The sequence below is a fragment of the Sphaerodactylus townsendi genome, linkage group LG05 (assembly GCF_021028975.2).
Source record: "Sphaerodactylus townsendi isolate TG3544 linkage group LG05, MPM_Stown_v2.3, whole genome shotgun sequence".
NCBI lineage: Eukaryota > Metazoa > Chordata > Lepidosauria > Squamata > Sphaerodactylidae > Sphaerodactylus > Sphaerodactylus townsendi.
The window spans coordinates 62,532,278-62,550,351 of record NC_059429.1 but is presented as its reverse complement, the minus strand read 5'-3'; the positions used below and the strand labels follow the sequence as shown (position 1 = coordinate 62,550,351).

The window sequence follows — 18,074 nt, the reverse complement described above, 5'->3', positions numbered from 1 at the left end:
ATTTTTTTTAGATTATTTGGTCAAGACACTGGGAGCAATTTTATCTTCATTACAACTATGTAGAATGGATCAGAGAAGAGAGTGGTCAACGTCACCCATGAAACTTCATGGCTATGTGGATGTCTAAGGCACCTTCCGCACATGCAGAATAATGCACTTTCAATCCACTTTCACAATTGTTTGCAAGTGAATTTTGCTATTCCGCACAGTAAAATCCAACTTCAAAGTGCATTGAAAGTTTACCACTTTAACCACTATACTTTGTTGGCCCTTGGTGCACATTCGACAGGCTGTGTAAATGTAACTTTAAGTAACTTTAGTGAAATTTTCTAGAATGCTGAAATTGGAATTCATAAATGTAGTTCTAAAGGGCTATAGAATTACTGCTGCAGCAACTTCCTCCTTTGCAAGGGTGGTCCTAGCATGGGATCCATTTTGATTCCAGGCAGTGCATGTGTAGGGAGAAAAGTTGAGGGCGGGCGGGGGGAATGTAACGGAGACAATGGGGAATTTTGGGAAGGCTCGCCAAAATCCTATCTATTTCCATTCTGAGGGAGGCGGGCAAGAGATTCTGTTCCCCTACAATGCTATCGTATGCAGAACTGTTCAAGTTTAAGTCCATTGACATTAATGGGTTTAGATTAGAAAATCTGCAAAGGGTTATACTGTTACATACCAAAGTATGTAAAATTAATCATACAAAGTTTGGTGCTTTACAAAAGAGATGTAAATGCAGATATTTGTTAACTAGAGTGTTGTTGGGTTTATAGGTGTATTAGTGGAGTAAGAACAAATGTGAATAATTTTGTAGAATTGTTTATCTGTGCTCTGGGAGGATGGTATATTCATACACACACTCACACAAAACAAGTATATCCTATTTTTATATTTGGGAGGGTTTTTTGAAACAGTTTGGGAACTGATAAGGTGTGACATTGCTGAAAGAAAACTGAATGAAAAACCCAGGAGCATGTACAAATCAGATACAAATGTACTTCACTAGACATAGTTCTGGTATAGCATGACCTTATTGAGATGCACAGAACTGATCTGTAATATCAGCTAGCAGTTACAGGGTAATAGTGAGTGTACAAATGGTCTAAAGGTATTCAAATAATGTTATAATATCCCATATTTTTTAAGAATGTATTGGCTGACCTCTTGAATACATAGTGTGGAAATGAGAATGCTGGGATGTGTGTATGTATCTAAGACTCTGTAGAGATTTATTGGAGGGAGAAAATGGCCCTCAGCCATATCCAGGGAACTATCTTTTCCCAGCAGAGTTACTGGGAGGAGGAGAAAATTCCCTGTGCATAAGAGAAACTCCATACCCGTTGTCTTTGCTTACAGATTTACTTATGTTCACTTCTTAGTTGCACCACACATTTGTTGATAGTGTTTTGGAATGTATACAAATGGTATTTCAGTTGTAAGATGATATGAACAACTAAGAGTGTAACCAGAAACGAACCAGCACGGAAATATCCCGTCCTGGCAAATTCTTGTGGGTATCCTCTAAAATACTAAGCCTGACTGCAGATATTCAAAACCTGATGGTTTCCCAGAAGTGCCAGTTACAGTCTTTTAATTAGACTTTGCCTTTGAAGGCTGGCACAAGCATAGGGTAGCTTTGGGAACAGTGAAACAATAATTTATGGATTGTGGGAAATAATGAGGCAGGACACATAATATTTAGTCCTTCCTGAAACTGTTCACAAAATGCATTTTAAATGTCCTTGTGTTTTTATTTACAGGTAAGGTTGCTGAGTATAACTGGAAAGAGGTTTTTTTTAAAAAATAATTCCATGTAGTTTTATTTTAAAAATAGTTGCTAGATTTACTGTTATGTAACCTTCAGAGGTAGGCAAAGTAGAATGTCTCAGTACCAAAGACCACTCCTGCTGGCCCATAAATATCACTTTGGGGAGTGACTTTTAATAGTCACTAGGAAAAATAAGCTAACAACATTTAACAACATTTCATGTTGTTATAACCCAATACTTTATATCAAAATAAATGGGTTTTCTGAGTATGAAGAGGTAAAACTGTTGTAAGGCTCTGCAAATCTTTTTTATTTAACTTATATGGCTTTCTAACTATGCCATTTGTCCCTGTATTATATCACAGGAGTGTACAGCATGTTTTCAGGATTTTTGGGTTCAGCTTTACAAAACCCAGAAATTTTTGAAAAACCTGGGAAAAGCTGTATCAACAGGATGGCTTTTTTGAGTTTTTGAAAATAAAATGGGTTTTTTAAAAGTTGAACTTAAAAAATAAAGCTGCCTTCACGGATCAGGAAACCCAATGCTCCCTGCCCCTCAGCAGCTCCAAAACCCAAAACCTTTTTTCAGGGTAAAATCCCTCCCAATAGCTGAAATGGCTTTTGGGGGGGGGAGCGGGGGGGCTGGGAGTAATAAAATTCAGATTTACCAAAGTCCCACATCTGTTGTATCAAGGGCCGTTTCCGCACGGGCGAAATATGAAGTCGTGGAAACGGGAAAAGAAACGTCAGAGCGAGAGCGTTCGCACGCATAGCGGCGGAGGTGTGCAGTCGCGCCATCGCGAAAACGCTTAATCGGCGCGAAGACGCCATATTCAAAAACGCTTCGAAGCGCTCTTTTTCCACATGTGACGCACCGACGCCGCAGTCGTGCGAACCACCGCCACGGAGCCGTTCTCAACAATGGCAACTGCCAAAAGGCCAAGCTTGGTCACCGTCCCCCCCCCCACACACACACGTTTGTCCCTGGTGATTTTCCTGCATGGTCAAGCACCTTTCCCAGATCCATGTCGCCTGTGCAGATGGTGGCTGCCCATACACACTCTGGTCTCACAGGTAACATGAACTGGGACTGACAGTAGCTGGGAGGGGAGGCAATGACAGATGGGGGACGGGCAGGACATCAGGGCAGTCACGTCAGCCAATCGCGCTGCTTCGGGAGTGCGCAGCCGCAACGGAGCGTGGCGAGACGCCGCTTCCGCAGCGCTTCCATGCGAACCGTCACATTTCTGCGGGGCTCCTGACGCACGCAGCTCCGCCTGTCTTTGCGTTCGCTATTTACGACGTCATCGCGTCGCTCCTTTTGTCCGTGCGGAAACGGCCAAGAAGAACATATGTTGAAGTGGCTGGGAGTTTATGTGGGATTACAGCTGCTCAACATATAGCACACAACAACACTGTGGCCGTTTTTGCACGGTCAAAATATCCTCCGGTGAGCACGGAAAATATCCCAGTGCAGCTGGGAATTCTGCACAGCTCCCAAAGCTACACAGGGTCTGCCCTGGTGTTGCCCCACGGTATTTGCTTTGCCCCGTGACTTTCAAGAATTGCCAAATTGGCGGTTCTTTTAAAATGCCCTTCAAACAGCATGGGAGCAGAACCGGGATAGAACTAGTCTATTTTCCCCGCCTCGCTGCTCTGGCCCACCCAACCAATCAACAGGCGCTGGGAGCAACAAATGTTTGCGTTGGCTTTGGAATTGCTTGGATTTTCTTGAGAGACTCAGGCTCTCCTTTTCGTCTGCCCCCCCCTTTCTGTCTTAAAATACATGGTTGCTTGAGAGAATCGTTGCTCTCCTCTTCTTTTTGTCCCCCCCTTTATCTGTCTTAAAATCCACGGCTGTGTGAGAGACTCGTTCCTCTCCTGTTCTTTTTGTCCCCACCCCCCTTTTCTGTCTTAATCGACGTTTCTCCCTCTGTGATTTTTTTCTACTGCAATCAAAGTCATGTCTCTTACCTTCACGGAAGGAGTTTTCTCTGTGTAATTGGGTTCAAAGTCAATTAAAACTTAACTAGTGAAAGTGAGTGGAGGAATGGGGAAGGGAGAATCATCCAATCACAACAGGGGAAATTGAGGATGTCCGCTCATGCGCAGAAAAGGTCGCAGAAGAGATCACAGGGCAACTGGAAAAAGCCCTGGGCTTGTGTGGAAACATCTGGGGCATTACGTCCTGGCCCTGTCTTGACTCCTTGGAAGAACCGGGGAGCTGTACTGAAGGAGAAACTGGGACAAATCAGCCATGATATGTAAGATCCCGGTTCTATCCTGGGATATTTTGACTGTGCAAAAATGGCCCATTATATACCAGATTTATATCAAGGTGGAACAAGATAGAACAAAAATCCGGTATGTGAAAAGGAACAGAAAATGACATTCTAGCTAGGTAGAATGTCAAATGCTTGTTGTCAACATGAAATCCTTTTAAAAAAATAGTTTGTTAATATCTGTGCTGTTTTATGTTTTTATCTGTTTTATTTTGTAATCATGTTTGAATAGGCTTTTTGAAGACACAGCATAGAAATGTTTTAAATAAAATTAATATTTAGTCAAGAATCCAATGAGTCCATAGCTCTTCCTATAAGGCAGAGAACTGTCTAACCTCTTCACCTTCACTGATGTAGTAAACCTTGGCCTGGCTGTTGCACCTGTGCAGTCTAGGCAAGACAAGCATTCCATAGGCCCTGAAGCCTTGTAAAGTTTCAGTGATTTGCATTATAAGGAAGTGTGAAGAGGGCATTTGAGAGAAAACCGAATAGGGAGGTGCAAAGGGTAAAGAGAGACTTGTGGGGGTTTCCTCACTGTTTTTCCCTTTTGTGAAAGCAAAAACAGTATCTTGCCATAACAACTGTAAATGAACTGTGGACTGATCCACTGAAAGGAGAAAGCTGAACCTGGATGAATAAAAAGTATACTGCCTCTTTCAGCATCATTGGGCCAACTAGAATCAGATCTAGATCCCTTTGTCCCCATGTTAGCAAGCAAAGTTTTTTTCTCTGGCCCTTTCCGCACGCGCCAAATACAGCACCCTAAGGACAGCAAAAACGCTGTCCCCAGGGAGCTGTTCGCATGGGGGGCGCAGCTGCTTCGCAGCCACTCCGCCCTCACTCCTCCCCAGTGGTGCGAAGCTGCCATTTTCCCAGTATACATGCTATTTTGTATACATGCTATTTTGGAAAATGGCAGCTTCCAGCCGCTGCCATGCAAAATGGCAGCGGCTGGAAGGCGCCATCCCTCCCCCCCCCCGCCCGATCGACCTACCTTCTCTGCAACTGTCCGGCGCGTCGCCGAGGCCTGGGGACACGCCCTCCCTGCCCTGTGACTCTGGAGCAGTCGTGCAGGGCAGAGGGGGCATGTCCCCTGACCGCGGCGATGCGCCGGACGGTCGCAGAGAAGGTAGGTCGATTGGGCGACGGCGCTCCACGGTGCCGTCTTCCCTTTCATTACTGGGACCGTTCATGCGAACGGTCCCGGGGGGGTTGGGTCGGCGTCATGTATGCCGACCCAACCCCCAGCGTGGCCGTGTGGAAACGGCCTCTGTCTTGTGGAAGAAATTATATTTAGCTTGTTTGATGTGGCACACTCACTTAAATAAATCCAATCATCAAGCATTTATTTGAAGTCTTTCAGTTAATGTAAGTTTCTAATGTCCATTGTAAACATGGGTGTGGTAGATGAGAAGAGGGAGGGAAGGCTGCTCATTAAAATCTTTTTAGAGCAGATTTGAAACCCGCTTGTTCCCCTCAAAGGATATGAGAAGTAACTGGGCCAGCATAGCAAAAGATTTGTGCCTTTTCACTTCATCTTCAGTTCACCTCCTCCCCAAGTCACTGTTTTTGGCTGTTGCCACCAAGTAATCCTTTCAGCCCTATTTCCTCAAAGATATTTTATTGTCACAGGGTTTTCTCTGCCTCTATAGGACTTGTTCATGAAAACCCAGGATAAGTTCTATCACACGAGCCCTATAATGAAGGGCATAAATATGCTGCATTGATCATGAACAATTATTTGTCGTAGCAGGCCAACCAATACCAGGCTACTCAGATGTATTTGCAGCATCTTTAGCCTTAAAAAATAAAATGTTCAAGACATGGTTATAATATTACTTAAAGCCAAAATAAAGAGATGGAAAACATTATAACCATATCAGTATTTTTCAACTCTGATTCCAAAAAACTAGAAGATCAAAGAAACCCAATTCACAGAAACACCTATTGGAATAACAAAGCCATTTCAAGATGGTGGCTTCCTTACATCCTTAGGAATCCTGTTCCAAAGTATACATGCTATTACTGGGAACACAGGCTGTTCTAATCTGTCTGCACAGTGAAACCTGCAATGAACCTTGACCAACAGAATGAAAGTATTTCAGCAGTGATAATGTTACTTTGCTACCCTTAACTTTTCGTTTCCTCCCCCTCCCTTTGCCATGTCTCTTGTTGAAACTTTGAACATAAGCTTCTCAAGGTAAGGACCCACTTGCTTTTCTCATGTTCATATGTCAAGCACCATGTTAACAATAAAGATTAAAGCTTCGGTCTTAATATGCTTGCACTTGTGACTAACCAGATTTGGATTTATCTTTTCAGATAAGTGAGTCTCCTGTGTTTGTCCCTGGTGTTTGGGGACCATATTACTCAGCAATGGTGCCAGGATTCTGGCTAAATGAAGGAGGCCAGAGTGCTACAGGAAAACTAGTAAGTTTGGGTTTTTTCTTCTACATAAAAAACTTGGAGTGTCCTAGCAAGAAGTTTAATTCTCAGCCTTAAGGTGGAGCATTGTTTGGGGCTGGGGAAGGGGACAGGATGACTTTGGATGATTGTACCCATCATCAACTTTCAGTCAGGCAGTCTAGACAGCCTTTTGCAGCCCTGCCCCCCTTGCCAGTTGCATGACTGAGGGAGAGTGGGGCCACTGGACCTATGGAACGCAGGCTCCAATTTGGTCTGCAGCTTCTGTTGTCTGGGGAACACAGTAAAGAGGAGCAGGGATAGGCTAAAGGAGGATTCTGGGCTGAGTACATGACAGTCAGCCTCTTGATGTTCTGACCATGTCCACAGGAGGCTGGTGACAGCCAGGCTCCGTGATTTTTGACAAACAAAAAGGACTACTGACATATTAACTACTTTCAAGAACCCCTGAAACAACTCAGCTTTGAGTTCGCAAACTTTGCAAACCCTTCTAAACAACTGAAGATTAGGTATCTTTCTGACAATTTCAGGAAAGCCATTTCATAATGTCAGGATCACTTCACTATGGATCTAAAGTTGAGAAATGGCAGGTCTGAAATGTCTTTATGAGAACATGGGGTTAAGACATTGATTGGATTATTGGAGTTGCCACATAGTTTTTATACTGTAAGAGACAGTACTCATTTAAGAATGAGTATCCTGGGCCATGAAAGGCTTTAAAGATTAGAACCCCAAGTTTGAGCTGCACCCAGAAACAAATGAGCAACCAATGCAATGACCTCAAGATGAGTGTAATTTGTGAAAAACAGTAGCTCCAGACAACAGCAGAACAGCTGTAATTTAAACCTGTTGGACTTTTTGGGTTGTATTCAAATGAAGCATATTAGAATGGTCTAATCTTGAGGTTACTGTAGGACATATCAACATAACTAGCCCAGCCAAATTTAGGGAGGGAGCTACCTTCTGTGCTAAATACTAAAACATTTTTTTGCTACTATACCAATTTATTTTTCTGGGTCCAATTAAACTTAAACTCTTAACTAAATCTGTCAGAGATGCATACCCTCAAGGATAGATAGCATAATCCTTTCCAGAACATAAGAATCAATTAGAATCAGTTTCATCTTATCTGGTTTTAATTTTAGCTTGTTTCCCCTAAGGTACTTGACCACACCAAACAGATACCACCCTAGATCAGAGACAGTTTCTTCTGTAGGCTTTTTCAAAGAGGAAGATAACTGGATCTGACTATAGTATTGATGGCACCCTGCAAAACTTTGGATGAATTAATTCTGTAGTTTAAAATAGCTAGATATCAATATGAGCATCAATTTAGATGGATGTTGATATAAGAATGGGCATCCTACAATCAGATAATGGGAGCCCTATTATGAGTTGCATTTAGTTTTGCATTGTGTGTTTCTAAAATCTCTTTGGAACTAAGTTGATAGAAATATTGTGAATTATTATATGAATATAAAGATGATTCTTCAGACACAGACAGTTATTTCAATTGTTTCAGTTGGTTGGACCCTATTTCCTTTCAGGTTAAATACTTGTGTTAAACACAATAATAATTGTTTCAGGCATGCAGCAGAAGGGGAAGTTCAGGTTTCCCAGGAGCTCATTGGACAGTTAAATCGGTTAGTTATCCTGTACGTTAAAGAACTGAGCGGGTCAGGAATCTTCTTTTTTCAGATTGCTCATTTTTGCCTATAGGCTGATACACACAGGACATCAGGGAAAGCCAACCAGATTTTCCAGAGCTGTCAGACATGAAAGCTCCTTTTGCCACCAACAGCAGTACAAGTTTCTGCTTGTGCTGCTGCAGTTTAGTCTAATTCATAAGATGAGGGAAGCTGAAAGGAATTGTTATACCTTCCTTCATATTTTATCAATGTACAATGATAAGTTTTGATTCAGTGCTTATATTCTGTGTGCCAATAAATTGGATGGTTGCATGTAATTCCTGTATCATCCATTTGGATACTTTAGCATTGCAACCACACACAATTGGCAATTCTGGAAACAATTTGACTGGAATTGCACGCAGTTAAATTAGAAAGGGTATTTTTGGAAGATTTCACAATTAGAAAAAGTCTCTTAAAAATCAAGAAAGAATATGCAAAATAATTTATCAATCTCCCTCTGTGTCTGTGTGTTCAAAGATAGATCATGTCATCCGAGGACACGCTGCTTTCCCAGAACTACAAACAAAAGCTGCAGCCAGGTCACCATTTTTATTCCTCCTTTACAGTCTCTTTCATAGAAACCTTACTTTTGCTGCAAATTGAAAACTAGTTAATCTGAAATATTTACTGGGTTGCAGGTTGTGCTATTTGTCACCATCTTAATGTCTTCCTCTTTCCTAACAAGCTTATATGTCATACTTCCCATTATACAATATGGCCAGTTATGTTGTGAACATATCCACCTGAAGACAGTTTCATGTGGTAATTTCTGAATCACTGACTTCCCCAGCAATTTCATTTTCCTACCTATTTTGTCATTGCAAACACTCTTGCACACGCCTAGACATTTCAGTGCCTCACCCTAATTTCAAACCTTTGTTTGGATGGTACATTACCATATTGTTGAAATTCACAAAAGTCCTTTCAAGAATGATCCACTTGTAGTAATTTTGTCGATTTAGAAATGATCAAAGATAATTTATCCTGTCTTTACACAGACTGGGAAATGCTGCAAGTGCATTAATCTAGGTAATTCAGATTAAGAGTTTGAAGCTTAAAATATTCACCGCTACAGCCCTTTCTGCACAGCAAATTTAAAGCAGGTTGCAGGCGGGATACATGAACCCATCCTTGCCCCAGCTGTTCCCATGGCTGGCTGTCCCTTGGACAGCCAGTGCATCGGCCGGGGCAAATGTGTGTCCTTTTTTTTTACTTACCTCCCACACATGAACCCCCAAAGCCTTGCTGACGCCTCATATCCCCAAAAGTGCCTGCATGGCTCGGCAGATGGTAGCTGGGAGTTAAACAAAAAGAGGAAAGCGCAGCCACATAACGTGCCTCCTGCCTGGCCATTCGCTCAGCCGCATCTGTGAGGCTTGTTAAAACAAAAGAATTGCACAAATTGTGCATCTTGAAAAACTTGGTGGGGGGGGGGGAAGGTGGAGTGGACTCACTTTAGGAGCAGGATCGGTGCAAAGTTCCCCCCAACCTGGGTTTTATGCCACCCTTAATCCGTATTTATTGGCCCAGGTGGAATGTGCCTATGTTAGCATAGTTCCCCAAAACAGTAGTCCGGTAAAGACTTACAATTTTTGTGACACAGGCCACAAAATAAAATTATTCTGTAAAGATGTCATCATTACAGTCAGAATTTTTTTTTGGGGGGGGGGGGCTTTTGGTTGGCAGGAAGTGATTGCATATGTGCATTTAATACAAGAAAGTTCATGAAAATCTAGAGTAATATGACATTTAAGACCTACGAATCAGGGAGGCTCTAGTTTAAATCTTGCCTCTGTGAAGAATTTGTTTGGTGCGTGGTTCAGCCATAACAGATTAGCAATATGGGAGCAATCTTCAAAGGAATGTTATAGTGCAGTTCAAACAGAATAGCATCCTTGTTAAGGCCATTAAGTTACATGGATTAAGAAGGGTGTACCCCTTAGTATTTCACTGTTGGACTTAGCTATTCCCTTCTCATCTTGCACACTGAATAAATTAATCACTTCATGGTTTTAGTAAATCCACAGTTTGCTGTTACACTGTGCCCTGTAAGTCAATTCTACAAACCATGTTTTGCCAACCTGTTTTGCAGGATGAGCACAAATTATATTTTACCAGTTAAAGGAAAGGAATTAGAATATGTGAAGAGTGGGAGGAAAGAAGCACATAAGCTTTTCCTAGGTTTGGTCATATGGCAATCTAGTACAGTGGAGGACTTGTTATTCCATGCTTCCATTGCTGCCAGGGAGTGGGGAAGCTGAGGGCCGCCCTTCATGCTGTCCACATGGGCTTGGGGTGGGGGTGGGGGGGGCGAGCCTGGGATGGCCTTATATGGCAGGGCAAGGCAGTGCCTCCAGCTTTTTGTCCCACACTCAGTAGCTCTTCCCTCCTTCCCTCTACTGCATGGTTCAGCTGTGTTTTATTGTTACGGGCATTTGAGCTGTTATTCCTTTTATCCTGTCACAGCTTGGTGAGTAGTGTGTGAGAAGTGATCCTTTTGTGGGGGGGAGTTGCCTGTGTGCCTGCCTCTCCATTATTGGGGACACTCCTAAGAGGCCTGTCCCTTATGCTGTGCCTCTGCTTCATTTGCCAGCAATCAGTAAAACAAACTGGCCAGTTTTATTAGCACAGAAAGGTGTGTAGTATATTTATTTGTGGCTGGTGGTTGCCCTCCCCTTCTTGGGCAGCAACTCTTGGCCTCAATCCACAGCTGCTCTATAGACACATCTACAGTGAGGGGATAAAAATGCTGACTTGTCTTAAAGGATTGCTTTATATGGATTACCAAGGTAATGTATGCTTTGAAAACCATCACATGCTATATACATTTAATATACTACTAATAGTTTATTGCATTATCCTTAATATCTATATGATTAATATGTACTAACTTGGATGATGACTTATGACAAGGTGTTGTATTACATTTCCACTAGATTTCCCCAGATTCCTCAGTCTTAGTAAACAATCAACAGGGTTTTTTTTCTGAATGGCTTCAGTGCTTTACACGTCAGGAAGGAAGTTCTGATTTTCTCTTTTTCAGTAGGATAAGTAGAAATGAAATGAGGACACTAAAAATCGTAATAACTCACTAAGCTGTGTATTTTTCCCCTGCAGAAGTTACATGAAGCAAATTTTAAAGTATAAGAATAGTTATATTGGTTAGCTTAATTTCTTCCAAGTGCATTTCACTTGAATGATACCTTCAATAGCTAACACATGGTGTAGTCTAATTGAAACAACATGTGGCTGAATGCATAAATGCAGAGCATAAATATACAGCTGCAACAGGGTCATAAGTCAGAGCAGTAAATTCCAAATTTACATGCCAAATTCCCTCAGGGAGCTCATTAGTGTATGACTGAATATACATGCAGAGGCTAAATGAATATCACTACTAAACCTCAAAAAACAGAGACAATGACCAATCAATTGTAATTAGAGGAAGATGCTCCACACTGACCTACCTCCTGCAAATGAAGGTGTTCTATAGGATGCAAAACCAAAGATAGAATTTAAAAATCTATTCCAAATGTTGTTCCTAGAAATTTAGAAAGCATGGTAATTGTAAGTCATAGTAGCATGTTCTGCTGGCATGCCAGTATAAGTTGTCCAAGTCTGGATCACAATTCCCACTAATTTCATTGGAACATAGAGGCAATTTTATGTTCTTTGGATTTCATCCTCTGGGTGCATTCCAGAGAAAATTAAGCACACGTAAGTTATACTGAAATAATGGAAATTAAGCATTCTCTGGGTGGTACTCCAGGTATCTTAGAGCTGCACAATAGTATTTGTATCATCCCTGTTTTGTGCCATGGTTTCCAAAGATTACTCCCATGAGCAACTCCTGTAATTAATTCCACATGCAATTGTTTTGCATGCCAGGTTCATATGCACAGTGGCTTTCCAGAAGTTTCACAAACAGCTGCCCCTCTTCATCAGACTCTTCAAATTGCAAGTGCTGCTGGGAAGGCTACCTGGTAATATAGATGATTAGTTGAGACTCGGTTGGAGATTTTGCAGTAAGTCTGTGACCATAAGTCCCTGCACTAAGTGAGATTTGCTTAGGATTGGGCTATAAATCACTTAGGTGCTACTGAGGTAAGGATCTTACTCCACATCTGACCCTTCACCAGGTGGGCCTTTTGACGATCTGAACGTGCTTATGTTAGGGGTACATCATGCAGTATGTTCAGGGAACAACCTCTGTTGCTTATTCTCAACCCCTCCCTGTTTTCTGCTTGTTTTCCTTGCAGTGCTCAAAGTATATATATGTACTTGAATGGTCACCTGGATTTGATTAAGAAATCTTTGCCTGTGGGTTTCCTCACTGTTGATGTACATATTTGGCCAGATTTCCATGGAAACAGATCTCCCCTAGCAGATCTGACTCTAAAGGGCATGGTAAGAAACAGCCTGTACTTGCAGAAGGGTCAAAACAGAATAAGGAGGCAAAATAAAAGTTTGAGATTAGCATTTTACATTTTCATTGTTAATCACTAGAAATCCTACAGGATTTGGGTTTCACTCTTACATTTGCTGTTGCTGAGATTTTTAAAGAACATAGGATTTCTGGTTACTTCTTTGCTTGTGAGTCTATAAAGTGCCATCAAGTCACAATTGACTTGTGGCAACCCACTAGGATTTTCAAGGTAAGAGATATATAGAGGTAGTTTACCTTTGCCTCCTTCTACACAGTGACTGGTATTCCTTGGTGGTTTCCCATCCAAGTCCTAACCAGGGCCAATCCTGCTTTAGCTTCTGAGATCTGACTGATCAGGCTAGCCCGGGCCGTCTAAATCAGGACTCTGGTTACTTCTATTGATCCATTATTATAAGCTGATTTGAACAGTTTAATTGGAAAATGGAGCTGAATATTTTAAATAAATGATACAATTTGAGTAAAAATGTAGAGAGGTATGTGTTCACATTTGAACATTGACTATGGGTTTGCAATGATGTTTGTTGCTTTCAGACATCTTGCATGCACACCTAACAACATGAAGTATGAAGTGACAACATGATCCACTAAGAATTGTGTCTTGCAAGGTTGTTTACTCCCCCCCCCACCCCACCCCAATTTTTGAAGTCCCAGCAAGTTCAACTCGATCAGGCTCATATTGTGCACAAAAGCATGGGGAAGGGTTGCCTTTTTGTGGCATTGTTCTTGGTGCTAACTCTTTTCTCTTGAGGATCATGCCTTCTCATCTATTCAAAATAGGAAGGGAACAGTGCAAGTTTCATAGAAATGACAGTCAATGTTCATGTGGCTGCCAGTGCCATCTGGCCCTGGGTTCCAAGCAAAATGATCTGGTGTGCTGCTGTTACCACACATGCTTGGGTTGCCTACCTCAGCTGTATACTATTATGACTAGTATCTACTCTGTGCATTCTGGGGATGTGGGGATGGATCTTATTTTAAGTTCTACAGCCCTGTGGCAACAAGATGGTTTTCTCAAGGTGTTTTTTGAAATATTTCATTGAAATGTTTTCAGAAAGAATTGAGAATGTCATCAGGGAGAATATCATCTTAATTATTTGACCTACTTAATGGGGTCGGGCTTATTTTTATAAGAGCTGTATTTAAATTATATTTACTGATTTTTAACTTATTATTGTGCTCTATTATGTATTGTTCACCGCCCTGAGCCCTTCGGTGTAGGGCAGTTTATAAGCCCAATAAATAAATAAATAAATAAATAAAATAAATACTGCTTGTTAAATGTGAACATCCAAATCTTGCATTTGTCAAAAAAAAGTATGCAGCATGTGCAGCTTAGAAAGGCAAAGTTTCAGTTAATTTTAATAATTTGTATAGGAAAGGACTGTGGAAGTACTGAAGTCTCAGATCATCAAGAATGGTATGCTCCTTCTTTTCTTTGCAGGTTGTCGGACTGACATTATCTCAAGGCCTTGATGATCTTGCTGTTCTGTATTTGGCCACAATTCAAGCCATCGCAGTAAGTAAATTACACTACAATCCTAAACTGTTAAACCTTTCTAAAACCATTGAGTTCAATGTACTTCAAAACGTGTAATTCTGTGTTGGATTGCCCTGTTAAACAACATTTTAATTTATCCAGAGTTATAGATTGATCATACCTGTTTTTGAAAGAAATTTGCAATTACTAGTACATTTACCATAAGGAAAGAATACTGTAAATTTCAAAAGAAAGTAAAGAAATAATTACTTCTGCTGGAATTTTCTCTGGGTTACTAAAGCATAATGGAAAAAGTTTCACAGCATAAACTAATTGCCCAGTATTTTTCCTGGGGATTTAGGAAATGCCCTTTTGTAGATTGTAGTGGGAGATTGCTCTGTAGATTTTTTTGTGAGGGTGACTTATTTAATGAGTTCTTGGGATGTCTGTCTTTCCTGAAACTGTTGCAATAAAGTTTTTGAGAAGAGAGGCTCAGTTTTGCTAAGTTTTTTTAAAATGTCGGTTTGGTTATTGTCAGAGGAAGCGTGCTGGACTATACTGGCTTGTGGTTGCTGTATTTCTAAGAGGCTGCCTCCAGGTTTATGGAAGCCAGGCCTCTGCTTCTTTGGCAGAGAGAGTAAAACTCAATACATTTGCTCACTTTTGAGGAGCAGTTAAATATCCGAAAGCCAAAAAGCTGAATATCTATTCGGCTTTTTGGCTTTCAGAGGTATTTAACTTGGCTTTTAATGGATTGGCTTATATTCAGGCCGAATAAAAGTCGGAAAGCCAAATTGGCTTTTTCTCATCTTTTTTATTAATTTGGTTTTACCAAATTGCCAAGCCTAGCAGCATACCCTTCCCTGTCATGGGATAACTTTAGAGCCTTGTGACAGGAATAATTTTCCCAATTAGCAAACAACTTGAGGGGAGGGCACAGCAGAGGAGACAGTTATGTGGGATTATATTAGAATTGAGTTTGCTCTCCTTCAAGGATCAGTGTGAAAGCTTATTAAAATAAAGGCCTTTCTGGGCAAGGCTGAACCCATCAGCTTCTGACTAATGAAGCATGTAAGAGTTGTCAGGATTTATTTCATTTATTTTTATTTTTTCTTTCTGTAGCATTTTTCAGATGGCAAAATGTTTACCAGTCATCCTGCCATTCTTAAAGACTTAGTTGCAATGAGATCTGTAACTGTACTTTTACTTACATCATGTCTGTCCATCATCCTGAAGTGATGCCTAATAGCTAATTTTGGCCATTAGTCATCAATGTTTAATTTAATTCTGTTTAATTGAAATGTAAATCTACAACCTTGTCTACTTGTTAGAAAAGCAGTGTAAAGCCTGGCATGGAAATGAAATTCTTTAGGTTCTGTCAAGTCATCCGTGTTTTAGGGTTACCTTGAAAGACACCAGTTGCTACTGTTTTCTGATATAGGGTACAAAGGCAGACAGGCAGTGTAAATTGCTTTTACATTCAGCATTATGGCTCTCCATAAATTTTATCTGTCAAGAGCAGATTCTGTGAATGCTATTTATACTGTTTTTGCACTATTCTTGACAAAAACAGGATTATTCTTACTGAACCTAGTCCTATTATTGCTGAGTTTCAGTCCTGCAATAGCAATACACTTTGTATTTTTATACCACCCCTTTAATTTAAATAAGAAATGCAACTACTTTCTTGGAAAATGAGAGTTGGGATATTGTCTCATGAAAGAGATGACGGACAACAACTTTTCAATGCCAGACAAGTACCTCAGTATTATTCTATGCTAATGAGGTGGAAGCTTACTCAGTTGGATATCCTGGGAAAACCTTCTATCATTATCCAAGTGCTTCACTGTATTACTGCACTGTAGTTTTAAGTTAAGCTTCTTTAGACATATTTTGCCTGCATTAGATTTTAGTGATGATTGAGATCTGCAATATAAAGAGAACTGATCATGACTTATTTTTCTTGATATGTGATTGTATGTAGTAGCAATACAGTTTAGGCAACAGATAATTATGTTGATGAGAAACTCTAATTTTCTGAAATGTTTAGGTTTTAATGTTTATTTTCATGATGCTTGATACCTTCTTCTATGATAACAACTCATGATATCAGTTGGCTGAAACAGTGTCTAGATATAAGCAAGTCAGAATTGTAATTGTATCTACTGAAATCTAACTTTTTGTTTGCATTCCATTGAAAAATTTTATAGGGAGAGGATGAAATTTGCATTGGCAGTTTACAAGTCTTTATTTTTTAACCCTATGTTAAATTAACTTTAGCTCAACAATTAAATATCATTTTAAATTTCAGTGTGAATATTTGTTCCCGGTCAAATAAATAGCCTAAATTTTTTTTGACGTGAATAAAATATGTTTGAAAGAAAAACAGACTGAAATATTCGGTGGGTGGGGCTGTAAAACCTGTATGTAGATCTATGTTCTCGGAGTGTATGCTATTGGTCAGTAGAATACTTTGGGTATTTCAGTGGGTTATGAAAGAACGTTCTTAGAAGGTGATCAAGTGGTAATGTTGCAACAAGTATTGGCTATTTTATGAATTTTCCTCCACTATTCATCAGTCTGTGCGAATATGTTTCCTAATATTAATTCACTTATTTGTCACACTGCAGGTGATGCTTGTCCCAATCCTACTGAAGTGAAAAGCCTGAATGGCAACTATGCTTTGGTCACTAGAACTTTTGAGTGGGATCCAACCCATAGAATTCCCCATGCATATTCAGACATACAATTTAATTTTGAAAAATGGGAAATCTGTGTAAGCCATTCTAATGTTGAAATTTGTTCTTCTTCTCTTCACTAAGTGTCCTGACAGTTTGTCTGTCCTTTATTCTCATTATATACAACCAGCAATAATTTCTCTCCAGCTCTTTAGACAGCCTTGTGGTCTTTTTAATTGTTTACTTTTCTGTTTTATACATTTTCAAGTTGGGAACAAGGCAGATTGTGGAAACTATGCAAACTGCGGGGCATCATGTCAACACCCTGTTTATGTGTGGTGGGCTGAGCAAGAACTCTCTCTTTGTGCAGATGCATGCAGACATCACAGGTAAGTTTGAGGGCATGGTGAAGGGAGATGATAAATTACTTTATTATTTTAAGAGATTCAAGATTTTGCTCTGTCCAGATAATCTTGAAGCCAATGGGAAGTGTTCTTTAATGAAGTCTTATTGGTTTAAGTCCCATTAAGAACAACAAATAATCCTCTGAGTTGTGGCCCTGAGGTTTTGTTTAACATTTTATGAATGAAATAGGAATTATTTTTTGGTGGAAATCTGTATTAGGAAAGTTTGATTTCCAGAAGCTTTGATTTCTAAGCAGAAGAAAGTGTGCAAAGGTTTTTAGGTGTTGTGGGGAGCCTCATGCAGTGGTTCTGTGCAGAGATTAGGAGATTAGTTTGGAGATTAGGAGTTTGCTGTTGTTTCTTGTTGTTTCCTGAAAAGGAAGCAGCAGTGTAAAATTGCATAATAAATAAATAGCATACTATCAATTTTCTGTTGTTGTAGTAGTTGTTTAGCACTAATGTGATATTTTTATTAATGATTAATAATATTAGTTTTCATTCCATTTTAAAATTTCAATTTAAAGATTGTGTCCAGCTATGCCTCTAAAATACTTTGCACACAAATATTTATTTATTTTAAAATTTTATTTATTTATTTATTTTGTCTGTATATGACACAGATAGGTGGGACAGAAAGGAGGTACAAGGAAAAAGAGCACAATTGTGGGACTATGTAAGGAAGGGAAGGAGGGACAATAGGTTGGGAAGATTGTGGATGGGGAAGAGGTGTGTTCCAATGAGTCCTTGCAAGCCCCCACTTATAATAGTAAATACTTTCTATTTTACATACTTTCTTTGCATCCTTATACATAATTCAGTTGGAATATCTGACGATAAACCCCCAACCAATGGGTGTGCAGGACTCACAAAATGAGTCCTGCGTTCCCATTGGTTGGAAAAGCATTC

The 18,074-nt window shown here is 40.2% G+C and overlaps 1 protein-coding gene across 6 annotated transcripts in view; it reads left to right on the top strand.

Annotated features, from left to right (window-relative positions):
* FGGY (FGGY carbohydrate kinase domain containing) overlaps window positions 1-18,074 on the top strand; it is a 176,410-nt gene that overhangs the window by 108,584 nt on the left and 49,752 nt on the right. For 5 of the 6 annotated variants that reach the window (XM_048496639.1, XM_048496637.1, XM_048496638.1 and 2 more), the window contains 5 exons: window positions 6,370-6,477; window positions 8,640-8,701; window positions 12,422-12,569; window positions 14,051-14,125; window positions 17,033-17,153. In XM_048496639.1, the coding sequence (XP_048352596.1) occupies window positions 6,370-6,477; window positions 8,640-8,701; window positions 12,422-12,569; window positions 14,051-14,125; window positions 17,033-17,153 (514 nt within the window). The remainder of the gene's footprint in view (window positions 1-6,369; window positions 6,478-8,639; window positions 8,702-12,421; window positions 12,570-14,050; window positions 14,126-17,032; window positions 17,154-18,074) is intronic. The other variant, XM_048496640.1, reaches the window with a different exon arrangement.